The sequence below is a fragment of the Polypterus senegalus genome, chromosome 1, assembly GCF_016835505.1.
Source record: "Polypterus senegalus isolate Bchr_013 chromosome 1, ASM1683550v1, whole genome shotgun sequence".
In the NCBI taxonomy this organism is placed as follows: Eukaryota; Metazoa; Chordata; class Cladistia; order Polypteriformes; family Polypteridae; genus Polypterus; species Polypterus senegalus.
Window position 1 is genome coordinate 30,987,273 of NC_053154.1, and position 23,868 is coordinate 31,011,140.

The 23,868-nt window shown below is 34.7% G+C and overlaps 1 protein-coding gene across 4 annotated transcripts in view; it reads right to left on the bottom strand.

Annotated features, from left to right (window-relative positions):
• tep1 (telomerase-associated protein 1) overlaps positions 1–23,868 on the bottom strand; it is a 156,932-nt gene that overhangs the window by 13,216 nt on the left and 119,848 nt on the right. For all 4 annotated transcript variants that reach the window (XM_039745513.1, XM_039745490.1, XM_039745498.1 and 1 more), the window contains exons 39-50: positions 21,908–22,120; positions 17,190–17,334; positions 16,845–17,063; positions 16,103–16,257; positions 15,246–15,353; positions 14,428–14,535; positions 14,042–14,183; positions 12,809–12,909; positions 10,279–10,405; positions 5,316–5,446; positions 2,370–2,491; positions 178–306 (exon numbers count right to left, since the gene is read on the bottom strand). In XM_039745513.1, the coding sequence (XP_039601447.1) occupies positions 178–306; positions 2,370–2,491; positions 5,316–5,446; positions 10,279–10,405; positions 12,809–12,909; positions 14,042–14,183; positions 14,428–14,535; positions 15,246–15,353; positions 16,103–16,257; positions 16,845–17,063; positions 17,190–17,334; positions 21,908–22,120 (1,700 nt within the window). The remainder of the gene's footprint in view (positions 1–177; positions 307–2,369; positions 2,492–5,315; positions 5,447–10,278; positions 10,406–12,808; positions 12,910–14,041; positions 14,184–14,427; positions 14,536–15,245; positions 15,354–16,102; positions 16,258–16,844; positions 17,064–17,189; positions 17,335–21,907; positions 22,121–23,868) is intronic.

Here is a 23,868-nt window from a genome sequence, read left to right on the forward strand (position 1 = left end):
TTTCCCTTTGTTCAGTCTTGTTATGGAGAAACTGGAAACTACAATTGTTACTAAAATCAACTGAAAGCATTTATCACAGCTTCAAATCACTTACTCTTATTGTCCATATTTTCACAAAGTAATTAAAACAAGCCATGTAAGAGAACATAAATAACAAAAACTGAAACAAATCATTACTCAGTAGTGAATTTTTCATGGAAAGGAATGGATATAAGAGTTCCATCAGCACAGCCACCAATCAATTTTGGACCTTGGGCAAGACAAGTCACTGGTGAACTGACTCTTGTGGAAGATATAAGTTTCAGCCTAGAAAGAAATAAAAAGGTACACAATTAAGAAAGGAGAATTACAAAAACGCCCTACTTTGCTGTGTTTTTTTGAAGCAGAGTTTGCCATTTAAGGCACAAACATACAAGTTGGTGCCACAAACACCTTTATGCACTCACAACTGCATTTGAATAAACATATCTCTTATTTTCACAAGTTCCTCAACACAATTACCACTACTAATAGTACATTTTATTTATATAGTGCCTTTCCCATGCTCAAAGTCCTAGTGGTACTACTAGTGGGAATGCCCTTTGAAGAAAATAATGAAAATAATCAAAATAAAATGATCTGTTTTCCCCAATTAATAATTTTTAAATACACATTTAAATAGGAAAATATGAAAATAAGCCATTCAACTCAATATAACTTTTACATCCTTTATTCACCTGTCTTCCACACAAATAATCAAATAAAGATCCCCATCTAGTACCGTGTACTGCACTACTTGGTAACAACCATCATTCTCTGTGTGAAGAAAAACTTTCTAATATACTTGCAAGGAATCTAGCATTCCAACTGATGAACTAATTTTAAAGTAATAGGTGATACCCACTCTACTAACTTCTAATATTTGTAACATCTATTATTCCATCTCTCCATTTACTTAAGAAGAAATAATTTAATAAGGAATAGGCTATCCAAAAATTATACATATTTTTATATGTTACTTGTAATGACTAAGAAAAAATGTAATCTTGTGTTTTCATGCATAACTGAGATAGGAAAAAGGTTTCTGATAGATATAAATCTATGGCGACCAACACTGGACAACAGAAACTGCAAAACATCCATGAAAAATCTAATGTTGCTTGTGTCACATAATCAAACATGTGAAGTCATCCAGTAGTATGATCACAATGTCCCCAACACATGGAATTTTACTAATATATTGTTGAAAATGTCACTTCTGGAAAACGCTCTTGTGAACTAAAACGGAACACACTCTGATGTCAACAGCTTTTGAATTATAGACCTGTTATACATACAGTACTAACACGCCCAGAAATGTTCATGTTTTTGACAGAAATTGATACCTAATGGCTATTACTGCTTGAAATGACTGCTTTTTAATTTATTTTTCACATAAACATTTCAACAGGCATTCCTTCAGTGTCCTAATGGTCAACTCCTTAAGCTCAACCTTAATCATTCATCTTAAATGCTAATTGGTTATTAGAGAAATCTTTGTAATTGCATTAGAACTGATAAAACCTGTTATTCTATTCACTTCAATTACAAGGTATTAGCCTTCCTATCCATACCACAGATTTTCAAAAAACAGAAGATTTCATACTAATGTGTTTACTTCTATCTTGAGAGAAGAGGGCAATTTGGATCTAACCAGGATAGTAAAAGAAGAAGACAACTCAGATACACAACTGGATGAGAGGATAAGGACGTCAGAGTATGTAGTTTGAGAAACAAATATCTTACAGGGCCTCAGTGAGCTTCTTCCCCAAATATCAGTGTCTGAGAAAAGACATCTCCAGGAAGCTGACCATAATATGCTTTTCAGTAATCTTCTGTCCAATGTCAGTGTTCATTTGTCCAGTTTACCCCTTTTCTTTTTATTTGCTAGTTTCAGATATGGCTTTTTTTCCCTGAAACTCTGTTTCTTAGGCCAGCATCCTGGATGTCTTTTCAATGATTATATTTTTAGAGCATCAGCTAAAAAGGGCTATGTGTAGCAAAATTTCCTTTTCTTGTCAAAACATACAGTAAAGTATATGATGTTATTGACAAATCTCAAAGAATCACATTTCATTGAGAAATTATATTATTTGAACACCTTACACAAAAACAGCTCATCCCCTCTCATATTATGTAAATAAATGCAAATTTTTAAATACTGCTGTTTGTTCAGACTCTGGACATAACGTGATTTTCAGATTTCTTGTATCACGCATATAAGGTGAATAAAAGCACTGCATATCATGTTAAGAATTATTAAACACCACAAGGTGGCATACACTTTGCCAGAGGCTGCTTAGCATAATGTATGTGTGAAATGGCTGAAATGTATTCTCATTTTAACTTACGATATGGAGCGCTCTGGAGTACTGCGACTTATCCTCCATCCACAAACGGTATTGTCAGAACATGCCAGTATAAACTCTGACTCAGACTTGAACAGAGCAGCATTCACTGGGTACTTGCTCATCTGTAACATATAAAAGATAGCTTATAATTAATTGCAAATACTCTTTAAACATTATTCTATGTTTATTAATAAAAAAATATACTTTAAGATATTAAAACAACAACTTACTTTTATATAAATCAAAAATCACACTAAGAACGCCTCAATGGGCTTTAACAGGCCTTGCGTAATTGACAGACCCCCAAGAAAACAAGAAAATAACTCCCCCACAAAAACCTTGCAGGAAAAGAGAAAGAAACCTCAGCAAAGGCAATTTAAAGACAGACACCCTTCCAGGTAGGCTGAGCGTGCAACTGGTGTCAAAAAATTGGGTAAAATACAAGACAGAAAATCAAAATGCAGAAAATCCTTTTCTCTGAGTTAGAATGCTGTTATAGTTATTGGTCTCAAATTAAATGAGTAAATCAAGACATTGTATAATCTCTTAGTCCTCCCTAAAGGGATGAGCTGTGAATTGTTCTGCAGACCATTTAATAGAAGACTTTTGCTGGTTTTGGCAATCACACTGGTCTTTGGCACACACTCCCAGGAGGACAGGTTGGAGATTCTAAGATAGCTTGAGAGAATAAAGGCAGAGTGTGTTAGCAACATTTAAGATGGCCATTCATTAAATGTTATTATTTTTGAATATAACAGTTGGCCAGTATCCCTTCCTAGAAAAAGCCTAACTAAAGGAGAGAAGAAATTCCTAATTCAGAGAAGGGGTATAGACTGCTTAGTTTGGGCACGCGACAAGCTCTGGGAAGTGTCATGGTGGTTTTTTAAAAAAAAAATACATAAAACTTTTCCATTTAAGGATAATGGCGGTCACTATGCTCTTGGTAACCTTCAGTGCTGTAGGAATTTGTTGTAGCCTTCCCCAGATCTGCGACAATCCTGTCTATAAGCTCTGCAGGCAATTACTTCGACCTCATGGCTTAGCTTTGTTCTGATTTGTGATATTAGTAATTAGTCCAAACAATTGAATTCACCTCTGGTGGTATCCAAACAAGATTTAGAAATGATGATTGATATAATGGGACTCATCTGAGCCAAATTTCAAGTGTCATAGCAAAGAGTCTGAATACTTATGTCAGTGTGAGAATTCATTGCAAAAATGCATGTTTTTGTTTTGTTTTTTTGAGGTATTGAGTGTTATTTACTGGGGGGGTGAATTTCAATAATTTTAGCACAAGGCTGTAATGTAGCAGAATGTGAAAAAAGAGAAGGGATCTGAATGCTTTCTGAATCCCCCTACAGTGAACGAGAAGTGGGGTTTAAAAATTCAACCAGCAACCCTCCTAGGTAAAGTCTAATATCCATTGATGAAAGGGTGACCAGTGAAGAATATATAACGCTGGGCTAATGCATTCAAATTTTCTGGTTCCCGTGAACACTCTGACTGCTGCGTTTTGAACTAATTTAAGTTTATTAATAGAAGCTGCCAAACATCCATTTAGTAGTGCATATTGTAGAAGTTGTAAATGCATGCACAAGTTTTTTCTGTATCTTGCATAGTCAGCATCCATCTCAATTTTGCAATGTTGCATAGAAAGAAAAATAGCATCTTGCAGACATCACTTATGTGAGCATCGAATGATCAGTATTAAGGATAACACCTTTATCATTTCTAATTCTTAATTAACAAAACAATAAACAGCTTTAAATATAAAAGTCGTTCTTGAATTTACTGTATCAATACACAATAGCATACTTGAGTTACACAAACCCATTAAGTCTTTTAGTAAGTCATAATAACAAATTAAAATTATGAAATTGTACCTTGAATATTGGTTATTAGAAGATCAAACAAAAAAATGTAAAGGCAACAATTCTACAACTTACTACCACAAATCAAGTGAACATAATTCACTGCCTCGCAGTTAGGAGACCTGGGTTCGCTTCCCGGGTCCTCCCTGCGCGGAGTTTGCATGTTCTCCCCGTGTCTGCGTGGGTTTCCTCCGGGTGCTCCGGTTTCCTCCCACAATCCAAAGACATGCAGGTTAGGTGGATTGATGATTCTAAATTGGCCCTAGTGTGTGCTTGGTGTGTGGGTGTGTTTGTGTGTGTCCTGCGGTGGGTTGGCACCCTGCCCGGGATTGGTTCCTGCCTTGTGCCCTGTGTTGGCTGGGATTGGCTCCAGCAGACCCCCGTGACCCTGTATTCGGATTCAGCGGGTTAGAAAATGGATGGATGGAAGTGAATGTGCATAAGGCATCTGGCATTGTAAGTGATTCAGGAATGTCCGGCCAATGATTACTGTGTGATTCATGACGATTATCACTTTATGTGGAAGAAAATGATTTCAGAAATATCTTATAGATTAGTGAAATGTGTTACTTTGGATGTAATAATTATAAACTACAATTTAAAAGAACACTACTTTTAAGTGGTCCATTATGTATAAATCAAAGGCAACTACACCTTAAAATTCTCAGATTTTAACAGGCATAATATTGATTATAAATTCAACAGCTTTTGTGTGAAACTGATAGATTTTAAGATTATTTAATGTATTTTTAAGAAATGTATGTCCTATTTACAACAATGGGATGGTACTTTACAAAATAAATCTCTGTTATAAAGGGAAGTGATTTTAGTTACTACTCTTTAGCCAAAGTGACATACAAATTTCACTTTTATAACTGTTTTCCAAATTTCTTGCACAAGAAGGACAGTGTCAGTTTAAATAAAGTAATGAAAGTCACAGGATGAGTCAGTGGTGAGGACTGAACCAATTACCTTGTAAAAATGCCAAGGGAGGGATTTATGTTTATATGATATGAATTCAAACTTTTGCAAACACTGTGGTTTAAAATATTTTTTAAAAATACGACTTTTTTACCTGCAACTTCTGCGCCAAAGAGTTGTGATACCACACACAAAGTTCTCCAGAACTGCTTCCTGACAAGACTATTTTACCACAGGGAGAGATGGCACACATTTTAACACTTCCATGGTGCACAGCAGGTGGAACTGTAAAAAAGAAATGATACAATTTTCAACTTTTATCCAAGATTAAAAAATGCACTTAACAAGGTAAAAATCCTAAACCAAGAGTGCAGATTTCAACAGTTTAATTATTCCTCTATCCATCCTCCTAACTAGGACTAAAACTAACGATTATTTTGATAATCGATTAATCTGTCGATTATTCTGTCAATTAATTAATTAGTTGGTTTGTAAAAAAAATAATTTGAAATGAAAAACAAAGAGCATGAAATGGAACTTTTCAAAAAATTTACATTTGTATAAAATTTTCAGAAATGTATCTTTTAAGGAACTACTAGTAGATAGTTTAAACAAAATACAGGTTTTTATACAACATTTATGTAATAATAAATTGAAAATAAATAGTAATAAATAGAAATAAAACACTTAGTAGCACTTCTGGTTGTGCAATAAACATACACACACACACAAATTCCTTAAAAAAAACAACTGTTTTCAGTAAATGAACTATTAAATTAAATATATAATTTAAACTTTCGTCAGTTTCTGTGAAAAAAGAAGGCTTACTGGCAAAGCATGATGTAAATATCTGACCACTACAGCACCACAGCAGAATCTAATACACTATCATCACTTTTTTCTTTTTTTTTAAATTTACAGTAATGTTTGAAATTTGTGATATGTTAGGGAAATGTCCGGACTGTTTTCCATTTGCAGAAAAGCAAGTAGTTTCATTAGTGTAAATCTCAGTAATAAGTAGAGTTTATTTTAACTTAAAAGTCATATCTTTTTGCATCATCTTTCGTCCTTTTTGTATTTGGAAAATCCTTTACCACTGCAGATTCTTTGGCACATTTGCTTGCACCCAACACACTCACAATCAGCTGCATGTCATTTGTATCTGGGAGTATGCTATTCAATTTTCACGTTTTAAAAGTGTGCGATCTGGCTGCAAAATCCATTTAAAATAAAAACTTTTGTAAAGTTATAACAGAACAAGTGTTCTTTTACTCAAAAATAATACTGAATAAAAAAATTCAAGTGACAACAAGATTCCAAGAAGACATGATTCACCATCATTTGTATGTCTGCTTATATCCCTTCAGAGCTGACTTTTACAAGTACCAAAGATATACACTGGGTGTTACAGACTCAGATCAAATGTATATTTTTTTATTACATAATAGTAATAATAATGGAAGCTCACTACTCAAAACAGTAAATGCAGGGTGGGCCCGGGATCAAACCCGCAACCTATTGATTACAAGACAGCAGTTCTTACCTCTGCACCAGCCAAGCTGATATGTTCCATTTGTGTTGATTGGTATGTGGGTTTCAATTTTTTCACATTGGCAGCAAAATGTAAATTGAATAATTTATTTTTCTTTGGTTATATTCTTGTGAAAGTGTTTATTTGATATTTGAACTTCAGTCTTCACACATTGTATACTTCACGTCAGCATTTTTTCATTAATGTAAAATGAAAAAAGTTTCTGTTTTAGCTGTGTGTTCAACATTTCTTGCCTCGCATTTCCTGTCATCCTACACCTATCACCTAACTCCTAGATAAAGAGACTCCAGCTCTGAGAGTGTCTGACTTCTGCTGCCTCGGTAGAGGATGAGTAATCAGGCTACCTGCTGCCAGTGCTGATTGACACATTTGCAAAACAAAGATGCTGATGAAGAGATGTGAGGGAATTTAAGGTGGCCTGGGATTATGAATATTTTTGTAGGCTTCAGGGATTCTTGTGTTAATTTTCTTCGCAACCTTTTTTTTGTGAACACACACATGCTAATGTTACACATGTTTGCCGACATCTAATTCAGAACTATAATTTAGTAGACTAACTGCGTCAAAAAAAACATACATATGGCAAGTGAAAATCTAAACGTTTACTAGCTAGTGGTTAATGGCACATATTTTTTTAGTCGCCTATCAAAAAACTTTTTTTAGTTTTTTATTATATTTTTTATTATAGGGGGTTGGACTATGACTCACATTATTCCTCACTTCAAACTGAAAGTCATGTCATTATGCCTAACCTAGCAAATACTGCATTATGCACTTGTATCACTTAACGCTACAGTTAACATTATGATAACGGCAAGTGTTCCTATTCCACAGAGCCTGTAATAGTATGCTTCCTATTCAAATATTTGGGAATCTCCGTTATGCTTTTGTGCCATACGAGGTCAGACCTACACATTTTGCAACACACCTTTTTTTTCCCGGCGTTCAGAGAAATTCACTCCCAAACTCTGGAAGTCTTAAGTCGTACTGTCTTTTGTACCGCTTGCTTACCGTCTGCCTTTTTTCAGATGTGTTTACAACTAAATGGAGTAGTGATGCAATTGCGCAGAACGACGTACTCAGCCTAATGATGTAAACAATGAGTCGATAAAAGTGATTGTTGCCAACGTTTTTTATAATCTATATTATTGATAATGTTGAATAGTGGTAGCAGCTCTACTCCTAACCCACTTATTCAGTATAGTATTGCAGCAAAGCTGGAGCCTATCTCCGCATTCACCAGACACAAAGCAGGAACAACATCTGTCAACGCCTGTCCATCACAGATAGTCTAATTACTATAATTTTTATTCTTTAACTATATATTTGGTATGTGATAGATTAGAACCATTTTCAAGAATTGTGTTAATAATAAGATTCAGAAAATGATTGATTAAATATTTAGCAAGAGGTCATTTTGCAATTTTATTTAAAATAAGCACAGATTACTTTACTTTCCCTGTATAATGTCACATATGGTGGATTCAGAAGTTATTCTGGCTCTATCCCTTTTTCTTATTTTGTTATATTGCAGCCTTGTGCTAAAATCATTTTTTTCTAATTTTTTTTAAATTTTTTTCTCCAGAATAAGAAACACTCAATAACCTAGAATGAGAAAGGTAAAAAAAGGATTTTAGACATCATTGCAAATTTTTAAAATAACAAAAACTGAAATATCACATTGAGACAAGTATTCAGACCCTTTACTCAGTACTTAGTTGAACCCCCTTTGGCAGCAATTACAGTCTTCTTGGGTTGAAACTGAGAAGAGCTACACACCTGGATTTGGGGAGTTTCTGCCATTTTCTCTGCAGACCCTCTCCAACTCTGTCAGGTTGAATGGAGAGCACTGGTGAACAGCTTTTTTTCAGGTCTCTCCAATCATGTTTGATTAGGTTCAAGTCCAGTCTCTGGCTGTGGCACTCATGAACATTTACAGAGTTCACCGTAACTCACTCCGGTGTTGTCTTTACTTTGTTGGAAGGTGAACCTTCAGCCCAGTCTGAAGTTCAGTGTGCTTGGGAGAAGGTTTTCATTAAGGATATTTCTGTACTTTGCTCCATTCAGCATTCCTTCGATCCTAACTAGTCTCTCAGTCCCTGCCACTGAAATACAGTCCCACAGCATCATGCTGCCACCTCTATGCTTCACTGATGAAATGGTATTACATAGGGATGAGTGGTGCCTGGTTTTCTCTAGACACGATGTAATCTTGGTTTCATCTGAGCAAAGAGTCTTGTTTCTGACAGTCTGAGAGCCCTTAAGATGGCTTTTTGCAAATTGGGCTTCCATGTGCCTTTTACTGAACAAATGCTTCTGTCTGGTCACTCTTCACAATGCCCAGATAGGTGGAGTATTGCAGAGATGGTTGTCCTTCTGGCAGTTTCCCCCATCTCTGCACAGGTTCTCTAGCGCTCAGCCCATAGTGACCATTGGGTTCTTGGTCCATCTTACCATGGACCTACTCCCACAATTGCTTAGTATGGCCGCATGGTCAGCTGTAGGAATTGTCATGGCTTAAAAAAAAAAACATTTTTCACTTAAGAATTATGGAGGTCACTGTGCTCTTGAGAACATTCAGTGTTGTAGGAATTTGTTGTAGCCTTTCCCATGTCTGTAACAATCTGGTCTGTAATCTCTTCAGGCAGTTGCTTTGACCTCATGGCTTTTCTTTGCTCTGATACACATTGTCAGCTGTGGGACCTTCTACAGACAGGTGTGTGATTTTAATAATCAGTCCAAACAACTGAACTGACCACAGGTAAACTTTAAACAAGGAACAGAAATGATGATCAACAGAATTCATCTGAGCCAAATTTCAAGTGTCACAATGTGAGATTTCATTATTTACTTCTAATACATTTGCAAAAATTTCTAAAATCCTGTTTTTGCTTTGTTATTTAGGGATACCGAGTAAACGATTTTTGAACAAGGCGGCAACATAGTAAAATGCAAAAAATATAAGGGGTCTGAATGCTTTCTGTATCCACTACAGTAAGTGAGAAGTGAGGTTCAAGAATTCCACCAGCAACCCTTTTGGTTAAAGTCCTGCACCTATTACACTGCTTAAGGAAGAGGTGTCCAAGTTTAGCCATAGTTAGTCAAAATATAATTTACAAAGGAGATTGGGAGCAAAACATAATTACTCTGAAATATTGTCTCTTCAAATCTTTTCCTCCTTGAATCATCACCACACTTTCTGTGAAAATAAGATGTACCAGCTTTGCTTTCGAATCAGAGCAAATCTTTCTTTAACTGCCGCTTTTCATTATTGCATTGATTCTTTCTATTCTGCTCGGAATGGAAAATATGTTCTACATTATCTAATAACCAAATGTGCCATTCAATAAAAACATAAGTCATAAGTAAATATAATGTGATATTCTGTAAACTACTTTGTCCAGAACAGTGGTACTGGGAACTGGACCCCATCACAACATTACTGATTGCAAGAGAGCAATCAACCTTGGAGAGAACACAGTCCCATTTCATGTCTTCTGATACATGCCCTCACTGGGCAAATTCAGTGTCCCCAATTTCAATTCATCTGTTTAACCACACTTACTTGGCTCATTTGGTAGCTGCCATATTCTAAGAGACTGGTCATCTGAAACTGTGAAGAAATTTTCTTTTCTTTGAGCTGCAGCAAGAACTGAACCACTGTGACCCTCCAAGGAGTTCATGTGTTGAACCTTATTGAACATAAAGAATTAGAAAAAAATTCTCAGTAACATCTTAAAATATATTTTTTTAAAAATGTGTGTCAAAGAACTAATTAATATTAAATTGTGGCATGGTGATTAGCACTGTTCTTGGACAGCTTCTGAACTCATGGCAGAAATCTGCCTATCCCAAGTTTGAACATTCATTCCTTAGGAGTACTATAGTTTCTGATCAAACAGGAAAATATGATTTAAGATTAAGTGGAGATTAATTAGCCTGCTTTGCAATTGGGGGGTTGGGGTGAGATTCCCCTGTAATGATTTGGCATCCCATCCGAGGTTGGCTTTCTATGTCATTTGGTTCTGCTCAGTGTTACTGGGAGAGACTTCAGAAACATACCATACAGCATGACACTGATTTAGGAAGGTGGCTTAAAAAATACATAGAGAGACGGTTCAATTGTTTTAAAAATAACTTGCGTATGCCCCCATGGTGTCTGTATTTTATCTGTTATGAATTTTGGTCTAAAATAAAACAGGGATCAAATCATAATTTGCAACATTTGAAGAAAATCTTAGATGTAGTTAGATGTACCATCTCATATCAGCTTAAGAAGTCACATTCCATTGCTTTTGAACTTTCTTGAAATTACTGTAAAAGCCACACGGTAAATTTCAAACTGTAAAAGGTTCACTTCCCTTAATCGTTTTACACTATAGTTGATTGACAAAGTCTAAGACTGCCTCGGTTTCTGCACATTGTGTTGTAAATGTAATTTTAATGTAAAAATTAGCTGTTTTAGCCCCTCAAGCTAAACACAATAACCCAAAATGACAAAGTGAAAACCTGTTTTCAGAAAGGATTGCAAATTTATTACAAATCAAAACCTGAAATCTCTCATTCAAATCAGTATTCAGACCCTCAATTAAGTACTTTGCAGAAACCTCTTTGGCAGCAATTACAGTTTAGAGTTCATGGATAAATCTCTATAGGCTTTGCACACCTGGATTTGGGCAGTTTATTCCATTCTTTCTGTTAGATCCTTTTAAGCTTTATTAGACTGGATGAGCAGCATCTGTAAGCTACCATCTTAGGACTCTCCACACATGTTCTATGAGGTTTAACTATGGGTTTTTGCTGAGACACTCAAAGGTAGTCACAAATTTTTCCCAAAGCCATTTCAGCATTGTCTTGGCTATATGCTTCTGGTTATTGTTGTGCTGAAGGTCAACCTTCACCTCAGTCTGAGGTCATATGCACCCTGGAGCAGGTTTTCTTCAAGGACCTTTCTGTATGTGAATGCATTCATCCTTGTGTTAATTCGGACCAGTCTCCTTGTCTCTGTTGCTAAAAAGCACCCCTATATTATGAAGCTGCCACCACCACATTTCACCACAGGGAGGGTTTCAGACAGGTAATGAGCAGTGCTTGGTCTTCACTAGACATAGTGCTTTGGGTTCTGCCAAACAGTTACATTTTTGTGTCATCGGATCAGATAATATTTTACTTCATGCTCTCAGCGTTATTTAAATGCTGGGTAGCAAACTCAAAGCGGGAATTAGCAACTCAACCATAAACGCCTAATTGATAAAATATTGGTGAAACTGTTATCCTCCTGCTAGGTTCTCCCATCTCAGCAGAGGACATCTAAAGCTTTGTTAGAGTGATGATTTTATACCCTTGCTGTTTATCAATGCCTCACCAAAATTTGATCAAGGAGGTCTACACAGAGTTCCTTGAACGTCATGGCTTGGTTTTTGTCCTGACATGCAGTGTGAATTGTGGTATCTTGTGCCTTTCTAAATGATAGCCAGTCAAATCTATGTGCCACAGGTGGACTTCAATCAAGTTCTAGACACATCTTAAGGAGAATTAAAACAAACAGGATGCACTGGAGGTCAATCTGGCACACAACAGGAAAGAGTCTGAATACTTATATTAATGAGTTCAGCATTTGCTTTTTAATAAACTTGAAGGCCTCTATGAAAACATGTTTTAACTTTGTCATTATAAGTTACTGACTGTAGATTGGGGAGAGAAAATGGAAAATGTATTGATTTCAAATTGAATCAACACCACAATAAAGCGTGTAAAAAGTGAAGGGATCTGAATACTTTACGAATCCTCTGTACATTTTAAAAATGTGTTTCTTTTTGAGGATGGTGTACTACAGATTAACTTGGAATCTTTTACCTCTTCATTGAATAAAACTTAGTTCTACGAAACAAAAAGCTGTAGGATTTTTCTGGCCTCAGATATTTGAAAGAATTATGAAGTTTTCAAGGGAAAAATTTCACAGTGAGCAAATATAGGCTTACAACTTCTCTACCCATGTATTAAAAAAGGTCACCAGTCATTACATACTAGCATATTAATATATTAACATGTGTTAATTATTTAAAATTAAAATACTTGATGCAATGATTAGTTACCATGAGGGGTTGCCAGAATTTCACTGTTCCATCATCACTAGCTGTAGCTAACCAGATATCTTCAGGTTTCAGTTCTTGATTCTCAGATTCACCTGTTGGATCTAAAAAGCAATTGTTGATATAATTACAATCTAAATTAGTACAGTGTCTAATCATATAAAATAAATTAAACCATGGTACAGTGGACAAAAATTGAATCAAACTGATTCCCCCCATTGGGGATTTAAAAAGGCAGTGCAAAAAATACATTTTTGAAAAGATCCCAACAAAGCAAGAGGAAGGCAGTCCTTCACTTCATGGTAAAGGAAGACATTTTCAAATTCACTTGGTGATGATGCATTGAACGGTGTAGCAGCTGAAGTACCCTCAGGACCTATTCTAGAGCTATGTGATAAGGCAATATTGGATTATATCACCAGAAGGAAGAACATGAAGTTCAAGAACAGTTTAGACTGTCAGCTCCAGGGACAATTAACATTAGAAACCCTGAAGTCTTAAAAAAACTCGTAATCCCAGGCCACCTTAAATTCCTTTGCACCACTCCTCATCAGCATCTTTGTTTTGAGAATGTGTCGATCAGCACAAGCAGAAGGCAGCCTGCTATATGAAAGTCCCCCCAAAACGACAGAGCTTAAACTTCTTCCAGCTCAAGTTTCTTTATTGTGGTGTGAGGTGCTTGGAGTTGTACAGGGCAAATAATATATTGTTATTTGGAATACATACTGTACATTTCATGTGTGCTCCATGTCTTCAAAGATCTAAGTGTGGGATGACGCTAAATAAATTACTGAAAACATATCTAAAACTTTTTCATGTTATACTAATAATGCGTGAAGTGTATAATGCGTGAAGACTTTTTATTATTTAAACCATTATATCAACAGTTTGTTTTCCGATTCTTTCCAAACACTGAACGTGCATTGACATTATTAATTTAAAACTTATATTGCAAAAATAAATTAGTGTTATCATCACATGTACCGAGTACAATGAAATTCCTACTGGCAAATAACACATATTTCTAATTTCTAATTAATGATGTATTTTTCTAGAGTTTAGCCATGAAAAATTGAAATAACTTTTAAGTCCATTAGATGTTTATCACCTAGGTATGTATTAATTATTTAAACAGACATATTTGAACAATTCATCCAGTTCTTCCAAGTTCTCAAGTACTAAATTTAGTTTTATAATGTGACAATAAGATTTCGGACTTTATTAAATTATAATTACCTGTGGATTTTTTCCATCTGGAGGTGGCAAATACACATTCATTTATTCTGGCTGCATGTGCTGAAATGTGGGTGATTTCAGCCCCGGTTACTTTCCATACACGAACTTTACCATCACCTCCTGATGAAACCACATATTCATTCTGTAGAAGGAAGTACAGATAATTCTATAAATGATATTGAAATAATACACATTTGAGTTAACTTCTTTGTTATTTAACTGAGTCACAATACTTTTTTGCTTTATATACTTTGTGTTATACTAGTTCACACACATATTTTATAAACATTTAGTAAAAGCTTAGGATAGAAGTGTGGGCTTCAATCAGAGATGTGTATATAAATAAAACTGGAGTTCTGTTAACCATCTGTTGCATGAAGACATACCAGTAAACTGACAGAGCTCACTGCAGCACTGTGTCCCAAAAGCTCATTTAAACATTTTCCAGACAGGGGATCCCAAACACAAAGCCTGCAGTCATTAGAAGAAGTGATCTGCAATAAAAAAATATTTTTTTTCTTTAAAAAAAAATGGTGTAATATGAAAGGAATGTCTTGAAAGTATTTATTTGTAATACTATACAGTATGCGTAATAAATAAATGTTACTATAAGAAATGGTAAAGTGAACTAAACACTGTTATTACACAAACCTTTGGCTTGTTAAATAACTTTCAATCTTTGTCTCTAATTTTCAGCATCTTCCTGTTCAACGAGGGAGACCAATACTGAAAATTTCAGTTCAAAGACTTTGATTCTTAGTAATTTTACAACAGAAATTCAACTTAGTTAGATATTATAAAAACAATACATCTAAGTGAAAGAGTTAATGTCTTGCCCCAGAAGTCCTCAATTCAGTTTATATTAAAACATTAACTGAAATCTCAGATCTGTTTTCTTCCGTTTCAGTGATTACATATCTTATGTTCTGCACATCTGATCCCATACTAGTTTCTCCCATCTTTAGGTGAAAAGCATAGGTTTTAAAACAGAATGAGTTGCTTTAACACTTGTGAAAACTCTTGGCAGTATCATTCATAACTGCTAAGTATGAAAATGAAGAGCAGATTATTTCTACCTATTCATTACATGGCCTTTCTTATGCTTCAGTCAGCTTTTATATCACCTTATTATTTCCAATCTTTCAAATTGGTGCGGCCCCTTTTCTCATTAAATCAGGTTGTAAACAAAGGCTTCTAATCTTACCAGAGCTTGTGAATTCCAGGCACATCCTGTGATCCAGTCAGCATGGCAGCGTTTAAAAGATCTCAAAATTGTTGGTGAAGAACTCTTGACATCCCAAAAAACAAGGCTCTAATAAGTAGAAAAAAACATAAGAAAGTAATAAAAAAAATCTCAAAGTTTGACATACAAAAAATTTCATTTATTATCACACAGTATCAGAAATTAAACCCAAGTTTTTACTGGTTCTTAATTCCTACAATTATCCTGGCAGCATTGGCTGCATGTCAAGAATTGTCTCTGAACATACATTACAGTATCAGGTCAAGAAATATTTTGGAAATACTAGAAGGCTTGCAAACGGATGTACATTTATTCAACCTAACTGAAAACCATTATTAAAATGTAATTGTGAGTATTACACACAACAAAATAAATAAATCATCCCAATGTATTTATACTTGGTGACCGTATCAAGTATGTCATCCCTTTATTTGATGTTTAAAGGCATTATTGACAAGGCAATCAAATAAGATAAGAATTTTAATAAGATAAGGATTACATGGAAATAATCATACACTAATGAAAGCAGTTAAATACAAAGGAGAAAATATTAAGTTAATAGGAATGCTGATTATGTAATATGATAAACAGATGGAATCTATTCTCTTGTATATATTTAAATAAAAATTACATATTTCAAGCAAGGAAATATCTTTCTAAATACTCAATGTACACTGATGATAGTTTTTTTTCCACAAGGGCTTAGAAACTAAATAAGAATAATCTGTATATTAAATAAAGTCTACAACCAGAATTAAAAGTTTAAAATGATACAGCATTGCTCACAAATGACTAAATAAAATGAAGAGACTTCTTACCAAGTCTTTACTTCCAGTTACAAGCTCACTTCCACTTGGGTTGAAAGATAGGCAGGTAACTCCTGCAGAATGTCCCTTTAGTACAGCAACTGGTTTTTTACCACTGGAATTACTTTTTAGATTTTCCGCTGACCACAATGTCACAGAAAAGTCATCTAGTCAAAAAAAAAAAGATAATTAAAATTCATGAATATGTTTAAACAAAAATCAACCTATGATTATTAATGCATTAATACCCATTGGTATTTTTAATAAAAATAGTTACAAACTATGAAGACTAAAAGATAATGACCTATTGCATTTGTGATTCTGAATACATATTCAAATATGTTTGTAAACTGAACAGAGAAACAATAATCCTGAGAAAACACTTGTTTGTATATATCATAAATATTGTAAACTCAAGCTTGACTCCATTATTTGCTATTGGTCAGCAAAAAACAAACGCATTCACTATTGGTTTAATATATTGCAATTAAATGTGAGTACTGTAACTAAATATTCAGAAAATTAGATGTCTAAAATAAGTATTGTATTAAATGAATCATAAAGGTAAACATCTCTCCCATGCCGTCTGTGTAGATAACAGAAATCTGAAGAAAAAACCACCAAAGGAGCATATGCAAAGGCAACACACACAAATGTGAAAACAAAAAATGTCACAGAATATATGTAGTTCAACAATAAGCTTGCAGGACATAGTTGGGATACATTAACTGTAGATGTTAAAAGTAATGCTTACCTGAAGCAGCTGCCACAAGAGTGTCAGATTTTGCCAAAGCATAGATAGGTCCATGGTGCTCTTTTAGAATATCTTTGCAAACCATATTTGGTCTTGTTTCAAGATTCCATACACGTAATATGCAGTCGTTGCTTCCAGACAGAAGAAGTCTGTCTTGCTCTAACCATAATACATACCAGACTGAAACTTTGGGTTCTTTGCTTTCCCAAAACAACTCACCTATTGAAGAAAACAACACAGATGATACTGTATGTAAAATTAATAAAAACATAAATAATAATAACAAATAAAAATAATAATCAGAAACAGTGAAATGATCAGGATTAAAGAAACTATGACACAAACCTGAACGAGTGTGGTGGATTCTAATTCCGCTGCTGTGGAAGCCAACAGCTATGTAGTCGTTGCTTATGTCTACACTTAGTGCTGAACAATCAGAGGATGGCAACTTCCCAACATTATGTCCAGGACTTCCAGACCATAGTCGCACCTGTAATCAATGCAATGTTTTTTAATGTTATGAAAAATAATTTGATTAAATGTACATTTTATTTTGAATATTTAAATTAATTAAAAAGAATGATGCCATACTGCAAGAGCATTGGCAAAATATGTAAGCGTTAAACAGGCTTATAACTATATATGCTTGGTTTTAAATAATTTCTGAAATCAACAAGAACTGTAAACTGAATATATTATACATGACTATAACGTAAGGATAAAACAGTAACAAGAAAATAATTAACAAACTGTAATAATTAAATAATCCAAAGTAGAAATGGTAAGTTACTATGATTTTATGAAAGAATCCAAATACTATTATTAAAAATGTATATAATTGTTAAGCACAGTACTTTTACAAATATAACAAAAACCACAAGAAAGGCAGAACTATACAGCATATGATTACTACACAATATGCAATTTAAATTTTACTTAACAAATATTTCACCTACAAAACTGCTGCAATTCCATTGAACAGACAATTCTACTGTAAAATGTGAAAGGTTTCAAACGGCTAGATACTAATAAACTATATGCTTGAGAATGCCCTCTGATTTTACATTATGGAGCTAATGTTTCTAATTTTCTGGATTCTGTCCTTTCTATTCTATACCCTAATCTGCTGTTTATCTCTGGGTGGTCTTTATTCTTTGGAATCACTAGGGAAGTTTATTTTCTACAGCACTCCATACTGATTGGAGTGCTGTTTTCCTCTCCTACCCAGTCATCTGACCATGGCATTTGTTTACTTTTACTCTCTTATTCTTACAGCATTAAACAGACTTTTATAAATAACTGTTCTTTAGTTTTTTCACAGTTTTGTGTACACCTCTTGATTTTTATACAATATTGTTAAGGTAAAGCACTATGCTACTTTCCAACATGAAAATGTATTGCATAAATAAGTGCTGCTTTTTGCGGCAGCTGCACTGATTAGCAATGTTATGGTTGTTTTATTATCATATCTACATTTGTCAAGATTTTATTACTTTTTATCTTTATGTCATTTAATAAAAGTTTAATAATGTACAGTGTATATATAAGTCATGTGAAAAAGTAAATAAGAGGAATTTTTTTTTTTTTTAGCATATGCGGATACATCAGTATATCATCTTCATTTAAACATATCTATAGATTAAGGTGATATAACATCACACTACATTTACATTTAGTAGTCCATTATGTAATTCACATAAACACAAATGTAAAATCCCCATGTGGAAAGGGTAAGTACACCCCGCATTTATCACTGCCTCACATGCCCAAGACTCTATGAAGTGATTTAAAAAACGTCTGCAAACAACTGAAAATCAACCATAGCACTAACTGGAAGATCATTTACAAGTCGAGAAGATTTCAAACATCATCGCCTTTGTCCAGGCCAGGCTGCCCCTACAAGTTTAGCCCAAGAGCAATATGCAAAATGCTGAAAGAAGTTTCTAAGAACCCCAGAATTTCACCATAGGATGTGCAGATAGCTCTTGGCACTGTATCAGAAGGCATAATTTTGGCAAACACCAAAGACAGCAGTTGACCAGAAGGAACCAATACCACATGTAAAGTATGGTGGTGGCTGCTTTGGTGGATCAGGGAGGAGTAGGACGGAGCTTGATGGGAGTTGTGGAGGAGAGATTGTGTTTATTATTATTATTATTGTATATTTACTTGCCTGTTTATTTTGGGTGGGGTGATTTGGAGGCACTGCTTTAAAGAAAAAGTATTAAAATACTTCCTGTTGCTTTTACCTTGTGTCTTGAGCATCTGTCTGTTGGGTTTAAAGGGGCAACAGCAACCCCTAGCGTTTACTATATATATATATATACATATATATATATATATATACATATATATATATATATATATATATATATATACACATATATATATATATACACATATATATATACATATATATATATATATATATATACATATATATATATATATATATATATATATATACATATATATACATACATATATATATATATATATATATATATATATATATATATATATATATATATATATATATATATATATATATATATACTTACTAGCAAAATACCCGTGCTTCGCAGTGGTGAAGTACTGCATTAAAATTTTTATTAAGAAGAAAATTAGACCTTTTTAAACTGAGGGAAAATATACCAATAATTATTTGTTAAGGATCTCTTTGTATACCACATTGTGAGTTCGGCCCTCCGGTTGTAATATGACCAAGCTGTGCTGAGCTTACTCTTGAGCATGCAACGTACAATTGGCCATGTGAACAGTAATCTTGTTTCAAATCTCACAGCTTGGATTGCTGCTATCATAATCGGTTTGAGTTTCATGGTTTGTTTCAATTACGACAGTATTTGCAGGACATCTGTTGAAGTGACATTCGGCATCTGTCAAGAGTTGTAAGCATACAACTGGTTTCATCGATAACTTCACATCCAGCTTTTGAGAGTTTAAACATTCATAAACATCAAAGTGTCCTCTACTGAAATCTTCACCTGTCAATCTAAGATGTTTAAGGGGCATTGGCGGTTGTCGAAAGGTGTAAAATATTTGGCCATTTCGGTACACTTGAAAGCGACAACGGAACAATTCAGCGACAGCCATCAACTCACATGCAGAACCATAGGTGAAGGGCTTAAGCATTTAACTGTTTCAGTGCTCCTGTGTAGTATAATTATCTCCTGTACTGTCATCAGTCCACACCTTGAACCTGTCCCAGTCATTTAATATATAAGACACAATGTTCCTCCGGATATCAAGAGTGAGCCTGATATGGCCGTGCAATATGTAACAAAAAGAATGGAAAAGGTAGGTGCCATCTCCAGGCATGGAAACCACTCGGTAAGTGACAGTTCTTTGATCGATGGTGATCACCTCGATAGACATGGTAATGGGGGTACGGTTGGAATGATAAAGGAAATGGGTACATGAGCAATGTAAAGCAAGTCTAAAAGACCTACACAATAAATATAATCGTAATAAACGAACAATAAAACAACGGAGAAGCCGTGGATTAAATAAAAAGGCTGTAGTTATCAGTAGGGAGACGTGAATCCCATGGCGAAGCAAGGAAGGGAATGTAGAGACCGGAGCGACGGACGGTCTTATATATAGGCAGGCAGCCAACAACGTGGGAGGTGTTGGGATGGGGGACCCAACGCCGCCTCACAGGGTGACCGAGCTGCAGGCTATGGATGTATATATGTACGTAAGTAGGATTCAGTTAGCGTTGGGAACCTGTGTACCAAATTTCTTGAAGATGGGCCCATAAGTAACAAAGACTGTTGAAAAGTTCAATATGGCGGCCGACACACCAAAATAAGTACATACATTGGTTTCAGTTAGCGCAGGGAAGCCGCCTACCAAATTTCATGAAGATGGGGCCATAAATAAGAAAGTTCAACATGGCGGACGTTGTCGACCGTTACGTGTATAATTTCGAAATGAAAACTACTTAACTTTTGTAAGTAAGCTGTAAGGAATGAGCCTGCCAAATTTCAGCCTTTTACCTATACGGGAAGTTGAAGAATTAGTGACGTTGGAAAGTTCAATATGGCGGCCGACAGTGGTGTCATACCATCGAAATAAGTACATACATCGGTTTCAGTTAGCACAGGGAAGCCGCCTACCAAATTTCGTGAAGATGGGGCCATAAATAAGAAAGTTCAACATGGCGGATATTGTTGACCGTTATGTGTAGAATTTCAAAATGAAACCTGCTTAACTTTTGTAAGTAAGCTGCAAGGAAATAGCCTTCCAAATTTCAGCCTTCTACCTACACAGTGAGTGACTGAGTGAGTGAGGGAGGGCTTTGCCTTTTATTAGTATAGATATACTGTAGATATATATATATATATATAGATATATATATATATATATATATATATATATATATATATATATATATATATATATATATATATATATATATATATATATATATATATATATATATATATATATATATATATATATAAATAAAGGCATTATATATGCGCCCGACAGGAAGTCAGATGCTACTAGACAGTAACAGGAAATGCCAAAGATGGAAATGGCATACATGTCATATTTTTTTCCCCAAATTGCATCACCTTTTTCTAAACATACTATTTAAATGTAGATCAAACCTGCAAATACTTGAACATTTATATAATGTCAATATAAACATTAAATGATACTATTTTTATGCATTTTTCTAATGTCATGGAATAGATGAGAGGAAAAATGCAATCTGTCCATTATTGTTCTTTCTCAAATACAGCAATTTCAATAAAGCAAAGTAGAAAGCAGTAAATACAAAAGTCAAAAGGTAAATAAATATTAAAGGAAACAAATTATATTCTTTATAAGTAAATTCATGAAAAAAAAAACATGAAAATGTGAAATATATCCTTTCAATAATTTATCAAATTCAATAATGGTTATTAATAAACTTATTTTGAAGTAAATGTTAAAGAATATCTACTTATTCATTAATATTGTAAATTTAATTCAGGAAAGTAAAATCTAAAACATTTATCAAAAAAATTAATAAAATAAATCAAAATTCTTACCATTCTGTCAACCCCAGCAGTCATCAGCAGTCGACCACTGTCCAAAAACTGAACAACCTCAGCCGAGCCACTGTGTGCTGAAAAACTGGTCACGCAGACTGCAGATGGCACTGACCAGAATCTAATCTCACCATCCATATCGCCAGACACCAAAAACTCCCCAGAGGGTGCAAATGCCAGAGTTCGTACTGCGGAGCCATGTCCAACCAAAGTCTGAAAATATTGACAATCAAACCAAAATACAGTTAAAAAAATATATATATACAGTACAGGCCAAAAGTTTGGACACACCTCCTCATTCAATGTGTTTTCTTTATTTTCATGACCATTTACATTGGTAGATTCTCACTGAAGGCATCAAAACTATGAATGAACACATGTGGAGTTATGTACTTAACAAAAAAAGGTGAAATAACTGAAAACATGTTTTATATTCTAGTTTCTTCAAAATAGCCACCCTTTGCTCTGATTACTGCTTTGCACACTCTTGGCATTCTCTCGATGAGCTTCAACAGGTAGTCACCTGAAATGGTTTTCACTTCACAGGTGTGTCTTATCAGGGTTATTTAGAGGAATTTCTTGCTTTATCAATGGGGTTGGGACCAGCAGTTGTGTTGTGCAGAAGTCAGGTTAGTTGGACGATCATTTATTTTTCAACAGGACAATGACCCCAAACACACCTCCAGGCTGTGTAAGGGCTATCTGACCAAGAAGGAGAGTGATGTAAATGGTCATAAAAATAAATAAAGCAAATTGAATGAGGAGTTGTGTCCACACTTTTGGCCTGTACTGTATATATATTTTTTTTAACAATAACATTTTTTTTTATCTTGCATGGGGCAAAAATGCAAACACAGCTTTTATTTATAAAAAGAAAAAAATTCTTATTTAAAATATTACCCTTCAGCTCTGTGTCATTTCTACTATGGTCATACTAATGAAAAAACAAATATATAAAGTTCAGTGAAATTCACAAAAGTAGTGCTTCAGCTGATAATTCACAGCAAAAATGTTAAATATAGTCTAGTTACACATTTCATCATATGCCAAGAAAATAAAAATAAATATGATCATATTAATAATCAACAGCATCTGGCAGTTTGGTATCCTGAGATTCTCTTAAGATTCTGCCATGAAACCGGCACTATGATCATCTTTGCCTCCAACACAACCCCAGATAAGTAAGTTGTCGGAAATTTGTGAAAAGAAGAATTAAAATATATACTTTGTATTAATCTGATAGTATGAGTATGTTAATGGTAGAGATGTCTGGTATTGTAATAAACAGAGATAATTTACAGCAATTGCCTCAGAAACAACAATGGGACTAAATGCTTTTTTTTATTGCAAGATTCTGTGTTTAATTTCCATTGTTGCTGTTGGAACTGTAGCTAGAAAAGAAATTGGAAATAGCAGAGTCAAGACTGAGACAAAGAGCAGCGGTTACAGCGGTGGTAATGCTACAATACAGTAAGGCACAAGGCAAGGACAGGTGCCATCTTGTTCAGGAGGAAGTGCAAGCAGCCGTGGAAGAAGTAGGAAACAGCAGAGGCATGGATTAGATGGGACAACACACTAAGACATAGACTCACTTCTTCCGATATCTGGCAAGCTGAGCCCCAGCACAATAAATTTTTGATCCAGGCTATCAATAATGTCTTATCCAGCATAGCTTCTGAGGCACCTTCTTACCATCTCTGCTCTGGGTTGCTGTTGTTGGCAACATAACCAGGATCTGAAGGCAGTTCCAAAGAGCCATCACTAACAGCCAGCACCACTTCCCATCCTCAACTGCCCTCATATACACCCTCTAAGCCCTCACCCATTTGCTCTGAAGGAGATCACAACAATCTACAACCAAGTGAGTCAACAGGCCTACTTAACACCACTCATAATTGGAAGTTAATAGTCAACCTGGGCAAGTAACTCAAGTTTCTGACTCACGCTGTAGTAGCATCTTT